The 8,762-nt window shown below is 46.7% G+C and overlaps 1 protein-coding gene across 2 annotated transcripts; it reads right to left on the reverse strand.

Moving 5' to 3' along the window:
• Positions 1 to 1,557: 1,557 nt before the first annotated feature.
• Positions 1,558 to 4,286, reverse strand: POP5 (POP5 homolog, ribonuclease P/MRP subunit). Of its 2 annotated transcripts, none has more exons than XM_050923669.1 (5): positions 4,073 to 4,286; positions 3,861 to 4,003; positions 2,892 to 2,942; positions 2,062 to 2,145; positions 1,558 to 1,840 (listed from the first exon to the last, which is right to left on the reverse strand). In XM_050923669.1, exons 1-5 carry the CDS (start codon positions 4,090 to 4,092, stop codon positions 1,731 to 1,733), a joined length of 408 nt encoding a protein of 135 aa, XP_050779626.1. In that variant the 5' UTR covers positions 4,093 to 4,286; the 3' UTR covers positions 1,558 to 1,730. The 2 variants fall into 2 exon arrangements, with proteins under 2 accessions (XP_050779626.1, XP_050779625.1); XM_050923668.1 differs by having other exon boundaries at positions 2,892 to 3,041; positions 4,073 to 4,283.
• Between the last annotated feature and the right edge of the window lie 4,476 nt (positions 4,287 to 8,762).

Genomic DNA, 8,762 nt, shown 5'->3' on the forward strand with positions numbered 1-8,762 from the left:
ATACTAGGTCAGACCAAAAGCCCATTTCATCCCCCTATCCTATCTTCTTACAGTAGCCAATGTGACATGCCCTCAGAGGGCATGAGCAGAACAGGTAATCAAGTGATCCATCCCCTATTGCCCATTCCCAGCTTTTTGCGAACAGATGCTAGGGCTATCATCCCTGCCCATCTTAGCTAACAGCCATTGGTGGACATACATTCATGGAGGATATCTAATTTTTTTAACCCTGTTATAGGCTTGGCCTTCACAACATCCTCTGGCAAAGAGTTCCACAGGTTGACTAGGTGTTATGTGCAGAAATACTTGAAATTAATAGGTAGCAGTTTTTTAAAAAACATTTTAGTAGCCCCCTAGTTCCTTTTAGAGTGTAAATTACACTCCCTTATTAGTGTATCTACATCAATCATTATTTTACAGGCCTCTGTCATCTCTTTCCTAAGCTGAAAAGTCCCCCTGTTGTTAATCTCTTCTCATATAGAAGCTGTTCCATACCTCCAATAACTTTGTTGCCCTTTTCTAAACCTTTTCCAATGCCTTTTTTTTTTTTGAGATGGGACTAAAAGTAAACTTCCCTATAAATCTTTCAGGCCTTCTTAAAGCAGCCACTGTCCAACCTACCCCTTCCTTTGCAATCCATTTTATTTAACACAAAGTAGGTACTCCATCTGACATAGGGTAGACTGCTTTGTTTACACCAGGACTCAACTGAAAACATCCCACTACTTGCTCCTGCAGCCAAGAGCAACTTCAATAGTCAGGTTGCATGGAGTAGTTTTGGTTTAGAGAAGGTGCTGGCAGCTCCCCAAAGCCTTGTCTATACCTCTTCTATGTGAGGAGCTGAATTAGTTCAATGATGGGAAAACTTTGGGGGAAAAAAATCAGTATAAAACTTTACACCAACTCCTATGAATATCTTGAGCTTGATTTGTAATGCCTGCTACACTGGCTGTTCTACAGTCTAAACTTTACTAATGTTATGATTCCACAGATACTTTGGGGGGGGAGGGAGAACACTTTTGGGAGGGGGCCCTCACATTCTTCTACCAGCAATGGGGCACCTTTCCTCCCTAGTGTGAATTAATACACTATGAGCACACTTCAATCAAAACCCAGAGGTAGATATTAGTGTTTTGCTGAGGGTAGTAGAGTAGTTATTCAAACTGCGTCTTTGACAGTTAGAAACACAGACTACACAAGCAGGGCACTATATTTAACCATCCTCAAAGATGGCATATTAAGTCAGTTTCATCTCTTCTGCTATAGAAAAGCAAGCATGATCCAGTATTAGGATATGATTCCCCTAGCTGGGTGTAGTTGGAGGTTAACTTAGAGAAGGCCTTGGACCTGTTTTAAAAAAAACAAACAAACCTGCTCTATCCTTCAAATAAATCCTTTTGATAAGAGCTTGCTTATGCCTCCCTTGCCATTAAAAATCCAGCCACTCCCTTTTCCCCCTCTTGGCTTGAAGAGATTCAGACTTTCTGCTTAAACAGAGTAACTGAAGAGTGCTGTAGTTGAGTTTAAGACTGCTGCACAGTGATTTTACAATAAAGCAACATTTTACCCTTTGCTTTATTTCCAAAAAATCAAATATGTTTAAAAGAGTGGGGAACAAGATGCCTTGATCCTTATCTGCTCAGCTTAGGGTAAAAAGCCCAGGATCTCTTTTAACTGCAAGTTATCTGCTTGTCTCTCAGGAGGCACCGCACTAGTTTTTAGGTTTATGTTCAGTCAGTCTCTGCAGTGTCATCTTCTTCATCCCCACTTTGAGACTGCTCCTCCTCTACTTCTTTAAGGCAACAGCTTAACAGTGACTTCTGGATGGACTGTCTTTCCTCTGCAATAATGAGGGTTAGGCACACAGTGAAAAATGTCACTATTCAACATGCCTTCACATATAGGGAAGTACAAGTATTTCACTTAACTATACTGACCAACTGAGGAGCCCAGCTCTAACAAATAACCCCACTGACAGGAGCGAAATGAAACAAATGCATCATACAAAGTCTATGTGTAACAGGGTCCCTTTTAGAAAGTATGAGTGGAGCAGCTGCTTACCTTCACTGGTGCAGTTGTGCAATAATAGCAGCAGCTGTTTCCTATTGTACTGAACAAGGAACTTCTGACATGTTCTTATTGTCCCTGTTGGAGAAACAAGTGCACCCGTTCTGTATGTTAGCAGAGGGCTGATGTAACAGAGCAGGGCAAGATTCCATTTTAATGCTGCTATGCTATATTCTTCCTACTCATGCAGGAAGTAGGAATGTAGTGGATCAAACAGCAAGAACATCACAGGCTATAATATTAATCAGCTACTGCAATAGTGCTGAATAACAAGGAAAAAACTCTTGCTATCCCTCCAGCCTTCCCTCCCTGTTTGAAACTTCTTGACAGAGACTCAGTTGCTACTTTGCTCCACTTGAGATTTGATCATAACAGCTCCCTGATGGCAGATTACCAAAGTGTGAGGGGGTGGCCTGCTCTTTGCTGTAAGTAGTGAAGCTGGGAGAAGAAAGTTACACCTGCAAAGTAGGAGGGCTTTTGCTTTTAAAGCAGTATCAGTATCAAGAAGAATAGATGAGTGATTAACTCAGCATAATGGAAAAAACAGCAGATCTTGTAGAGTCCATAGCAGAATGAATAATGTCTTAGCTTTTAGATGACCTATTGAAAGCCATTAATAGTGAGTTTACACTAGTCTCAGTGAGGCATTACATGGGCTTCATCTGTCATATAACTGGAAAAATATTAAATAACTTAGGGCTCTTCCCTCCTAATCATTACAAGAGTAATAAATTCAAGATCTCAAGTTCTGAGATGTTGCTGCACTAGGAGGAATTAGTAAGACATAACACAGGCCACGAAAGAAAAGCTACTGAAAACCTTACCTCCAACATGTAGTGTGTTGAAGAAACAGGAATAACGCTGGTTCCTGTTCTCTAAGTAAGTGATAAAGGGAAGAGCTGACCATAGGAGCCTGTAGAAGTCCTTTCGGCAACGCAAGAGAACTATGCCTGTATAGGCATTGAGATATTTCACTGGGTACACAAAACAGCTCATTAGAACAGTTGATCTTCCATCGTACACTTGAATATTAGATCGTATTTCAGAAATTCTGGTTTACGGAACCTGAGGTTCCAAGTAGCTTATAGTGAAGCAAAACCTCATGTTTTCCAGAACTAATTCTACATATTTGCTGGCTATGCAGCCACAGAATGAAACGCTGTACACTACACATAGCGAGAATTTATGCTGATTTTTCCTAAACCTCATTACTTGGCAGCCACTCACCTCCAGTCAGGAGGATGGGTACAACAACTGGACTGCAGGGGATCCTAGAATGGAAAAACTGCCACGTGCAAAGGGATTGCACTTCAATCTCTTAAACTGGGGAGCGGAGGGGCGGGGGTGCTGTAAGATTAATCCTTGAGGGGGGCTATTTAGGGAACTCGGGGTTTTAAAAACAAAACAAAACGGGGGATTGGTCCAGCTTCGAGCAGGGGGTTGGACTAGATGACCTCGTGAGGTCGCTTCCAACCCTGCTATTCTATGATTCTAAGCCCCGGGCAGTGCTCTGGGAACTGAGGGCCGAAAGACCCATTCCGGATTGGTCGGAGACCCTGGTTAGCATAAGGCTGTCCAGAAATGACACACATTTGTTGGTGATTTTTCAAGACTCATTCACTCCTTGTAACACTGAAACAAACAGCCCGCGCCCTACGTCCAGTGATAGATGGGCAACCCCCGACCCCGTCTCTGATGTGCGCGTAGTACTCCGAGAAACGGTGTCCGGCCCCGCCTGTGGGCCTAGCCCGAGGGTCAGCACCGCGGAGGCGGGGGCGGGGGCAGGGGGAGACCTGTGAAGGCGATGGAGCAGCAGGCCAGCCCGTAGTCCCCGTGGGTCCGGGCAACGGCATCCTTCGCCGCAGCGCCCACCGCCCGCTCGTCGATGCACTGCCGGCAGCGGGGGTCTTCGGAGACGATCTCACACAGCAGGTACCTACAACGCAAGGCAGCGCGTTAAGGGGGGAGAGGGGAGTGACCGCGCGAGCGGAGACTGCACCCTCACCTGTGCTTGAACCGCACCATCTCTTCCTTGTCCTCCCGCCGGGCTCCCAGGGACGCCGAACCAGACAGACACTCAGCTCAGCCAATGGGAGCGTCGTCTCTGGGCACTACAGCCAATCGACATTCGGCAAGGGCGGAAGCGGAGGGGCAAGAAACATCGCGAGGGAGCGTCGCGGGCGCGCATATTACGTTCTCGTGCGCAAGGCTCCGAGTGGCGCGAGCGGCTCTCGGCAGCTGATGTTTGCTCTCTTCCCGCGGCCGGCACGCGGCTGGCTGGTCGCGCAGGGACACTCATCGGCGGATAACCGCCCCTCCCCCTAATCACCGCGGGTTCCCTGCGGCTGCCCGGGCAGGGCCTCGTAGCGCAGCCCGGCCTTCACGCTCCCGCCCAAGGACCCATCTCCAGCGTTAGCCCCGCGCGGTGTCAGCAGAGCATCGCGCAGCGCCCCTCGCCTCCCAGGTCCTCCCATCTGCCCCGCCTCTTCCGGCCAGTGCGAGCTGGGGCAAGGCGGGCTGGTTGGCGGGTTTGACTGAGGTTCCGTCAGACCCCTGGCCCTGCCCCTGGCCCCTCTGTCCTCATCTTCCCCCCCCCGGTCTTGTTTCTGTTGCAGTCACTTTTTGGAGGCGCTTTGCCAAGCAATGACCCCTGCTCTGCCCCCAGTCACAGGCCCTCCTCCATGGTGAGAGGCTTACATCTGCTCTAGGTCCCCTCCAAGGATATAGCGCTCTCAGCTGGCCCATGGATCCCTACACAACCACTGTTGCCCATTCACCTTCTGAAAGACTCTTGCCATGTCTCATGTATGTGAGGGGGTGAGTGGAATCCCCCTATCCCAGTGAAGCCAGGGGGTGGGGCGAGAAGACCTTGGTTGAAAAATGAAGTAGAGAAGAGCAAGGGGGAGTAAGCGCACAAGGGTGTGAAAGATGGTGATGGGAAGACAGAGAGGGGAGAAGGGAAGACTGAAGAGAGAGAGGACAAATCAGTAAGGAAAAATACTGTGAAGAAAAAGACATGGAAATGGAGAGAAGCATACATGTAGAGGAAACACTTGGCTTGCAAAAGCTCAAAGAAAACATCAGGATAAATGAAGAAAAAGTTGAGAAGCAGGAAGGAAAGATTGAGCAAGCCCTTTAGCAAGTAAGTTCTTTCCTCTGGAGAAGTTAGTTTCATTTTCAGTAAGTGATTTCATGGTGACTTGTCTAATTCTAGTGCAAAAACTAAAAGTTGAAAATGTTTCAGGTTTTGGATGGGGAAGGGTTGGCCCCCACTGTCCTTAGATCTGATCCCACCCTTGGATTGGCATGGATTTCTCACCCTATCCACTTATTTTCTGATAAAGGTGCAAGTTAAGGCAGCCCTCAGCTCTTTTCTTGGTAATGGAGTTTGGGCAGCCACTGGAGGTCAAAAACACATGGTCTCCTAGTAGGAACTGTTCCTTGGAAACTTAGGATTTTTGTGCTCTCACTCTGGGAAACTACAGAGATTTATGTAAATCAAGTTTCCCTAATCGCAGTTTGTCCAACATGTAAGTAAAATTCCAAATCCGTGGGAGGTGGTTAGTGAAAGGATTTCTAAAAGAGAAGCCTGTCCAGAAGCCTGGTGCTTGGAGCAGTTTGGATTTGAGGGGGGGTGAATCTTCTATGTCGCTGTATGATGGGAACCTCATGCTCCGTTTGGCCATAGTGCTGACTCCAGTTTGGGTTGAAGATAGTGAAAAGCCAAAGAGATCTCAAATGAAGACATGTCCAAGTCCTTGAAACCGAACCCAGTGTCAGGGAAAGAGGGTCAGTGTGAGTTCCATTGTGGTGTGTGAAGTGGATGGGGACAGGCAGTGGGCACCGTGGCAACCAATGCAGTATGGGTGGTACAGGGCAGGGAGCTTGAGTTCCAAGTCACAGGCATGTATGGGTGGCATAGGGTAAGGAGGTCAGTGGCCCCAGGCAATAGGCACTGGGTATAAATGGTCTTGGGCAGGGAACTCTGTAACCTTGAGTGATTGGACTGGGCATGGATTGCATTGGGTGGGTTCCTCTGTGGCTCCAGGAAATGGCCACAGTGTGAATGGCACTAAGTGGGGGTTCTACAGTCCTGAGTGATAATCGGTGAGTGGGGCATTCCATTGCATTGAGCAATGGGTGGATGTGGATGGTATTGGACAGAAAATTCCGTGGCTCCATTGATGGGTGAAGTGTGGTTGGCTTCTCTGTGGCTTTCCTTTGTTTTGCACTGTTTTGTATTAAACCCACTAAAGGATACATTATTCAAAGGAGATTGAGGGGTACCATGCTTTTACTGCAGGAGCCAGGCATTGCTCTGGCACTGTCACCAATTTGCTGATGCAGAGGAGGAGACATTGTCAGTGCAGGTTATCCTGGTAAAGAACAAACAGAGACGTGCCATCTGGTTGCAATTCCTGTTGAGTGACAGGGAGGGTTTGGCTTTGAAGGGATCCCAGCCAGCTCCCCAACTTATATTGTTTTGCGCCTGTAGAGCTGCCAAGCTCCAACTCAAGATTCTGCCTGTTACACTTCCCACAATCCAATTGCCCTTTGAATTTAACAGAAAGAGAACAAGAACATAAAGTAACAGCAAGACACTCCAGTGAGCAAGAGGGTCCTTTATTCATAAACTACATCCAGCCCCACTCCATTTTCACATTCTACCTGCAACCAACTCCATTTCTAACTGCTGCCAACACCTTAATCCCTCCTGTTCTCTCCCTGTGGCACATAATAGTTTGTCTTCTGAGAGCTGTAATACTTTCATCTAATTCTGGTTGTTGGGCTTGATGTGGGAATGGCTAGGTGGTGTTTAGTGGCCTGTCGTATATACAGGCGGTTGGCCTAGATCAGTGGCTCTCAATGTTTCCTGATTACTGTACCCCTTTCAGAAGTTTTATTCGTCTTGCATACCCCCAAGTTTCACCTGACTTAAAAACTACTTGCTTACAAAATCAGACATACAAATACAAAAGTCACAGCACACTATTACTGACAAATTGCTTGTTTTCTCATTTTTACCATATAATTATAAAATAAATCAATTGAAACATAAATATTATACTTATACTTCAGTGTATAGTATATAGAGCAGTATAAACAAGCAATTGTCTGTATGAAATTGTAGTTTGTACTGACTATGCTAGTGCTTTTTATGTAGCCTGTATTAAAACTAGGCAAATATCTAGATGAGTTGATGTACCCCCTGGGAGACCTCTGTGTACCCCCAGGGGTACACGTACCCTCTGTTGAGAACCACTGGCATAGATGATATGGCGGTCCCTTCTGCCCTTAAGCTCTGTGTCTAGTCTTTGAAACTCAGATACACAAGACGTTTCAGTCCTAGATTTCAGTCTCTGGTTTGACAGTCAACGGCAGCAGTGGCAGCACATCTGGTAATACATTAAAATAATTCCCATTTCTCTCCTGTTTCCTCTGCTCTCCTGGCTGCCTGCTGTGAATCCTGGTGGCTTCATATAAGAGAAGCTTACTGCTTCCTTCTGAGAGAGACAATTGGCTGAGCAAGTAGAGTGGGAAGAAGGCAGTGTCCTGTGGCTTCTATTTCCCTGTCTGCTTGGGCATGTGGAGAACCTCATTTACACTTCAAAATCTGTTTGTCTGTGCTTGTGCTGCTGATCTGCAGACACAAAAAGATGCTTCTCTGCCATTCACCCCCTCTTCACTAAGTCCAGATTGGGCTGGACAAAGCCTGGAAGTTTCATTAAAGACTGAGGAGTAAGATGGCTCCACAGGACATCACACATGAGTCACCTTCACCCTCGTCTTGCCCTCCCCTGTATGCAGCCTTTGGGCCTCTGTCCTTTTGCTGCCATCATCAAACACTCTCTTAATGATTAATGCAAACATAACTAGTTTGAGTTGGTGCTGAAGGCAGTGAATGATGGATCCTGCAAGCTTTATCCTGTCACCTGTTAAAGCTAATGGGAGTGTGTCACAGTTCCCATGTTAACTGTGCCTCTGACCCCATTGTGGCCCTCTTGAGGGCACTGCACTTAGGTCTCAGGCCTCCAGCTGTCACCTTTCTCTAGGTGGGATCCTGCAATCGTTTTCCTCCAGACCAGGGACTTAGGCTTCAAACTCCTGTAATTCACCATGATCACCTCAGCCAATCTGATTTCATCCCAGCACCTGCAGTTTTACTCTTTCAGGGACAATAATAGGGTTTATTCAGTGGCCAGCCAGCTCTTGTGAAGCAAAGTACTATTTATTCAGAACAAAAGAATTTAAGAGAAAACCGACCATAAAAACAGTAATCAGCATCTTTTGCTTACCAGATGGTCATCCATCTCACACATGGAGACTCTGGTAGGGCTGATGTACTCTGACTTTCTCACAGGTCTTGCCTCTGTTGGTCACAGATCATTGCCTGAGCAAGCCCTCCACAGGGCCAGATGCTGTGGAGAACATTTTGTTATGAATAGAAGGGGATTTCCACGCCAGTACATCCATGGTTGGATCTTTCCACTTCCAGTCCAGTGCTGGCTGTGATATGGGGAGACCCAGAGCCAGTGACACAGAATATCAGTGCTGTCTCCAACACGCTTTGTGGAACATGCCTGTAGTTGTGTACTAACTGGTGTATGTGCTTAGCACTGTCCCTGCTGGATGGAATGTTAGACTGTGTGTTCTTTTGAAAGCCCACAGGATAAAAATCATATTACTAGCAGCTA

Source organism: Gopherus flavomarginatus, chromosome 15 (assembly GCF_025201925.1).
Source record: "Gopherus flavomarginatus isolate rGopFla2 chromosome 15, rGopFla2.mat.asm, whole genome shotgun sequence".
NCBI lineage: Eukaryota > Metazoa > Chordata > Testudines > Testudinidae > Gopherus > Gopherus flavomarginatus.

Excerpts from the sequence above, each read along its gene's own strand:
- POP5 (XM_050923668.1), bottom strand. The coding sequence starts at position 4,092 with ATGGTGCGGTTCAAGCACAG. Across the intron at positions 3,042-3,860 it reads CTGCTCCATCGCCTTCACAG|TGAAATATCTCAATGCCTAT; the intron begins GTCTCCCCCTGC and ends TTGTGTACCCAG. Across the intron at positions 1,841-2,061 it reads GCACAACTGCACCAGTGAAG|AGGAAAGACAGTCCATCCAG; the intron begins GTAAGCAGCTGC and ends TCATTATTGCAG.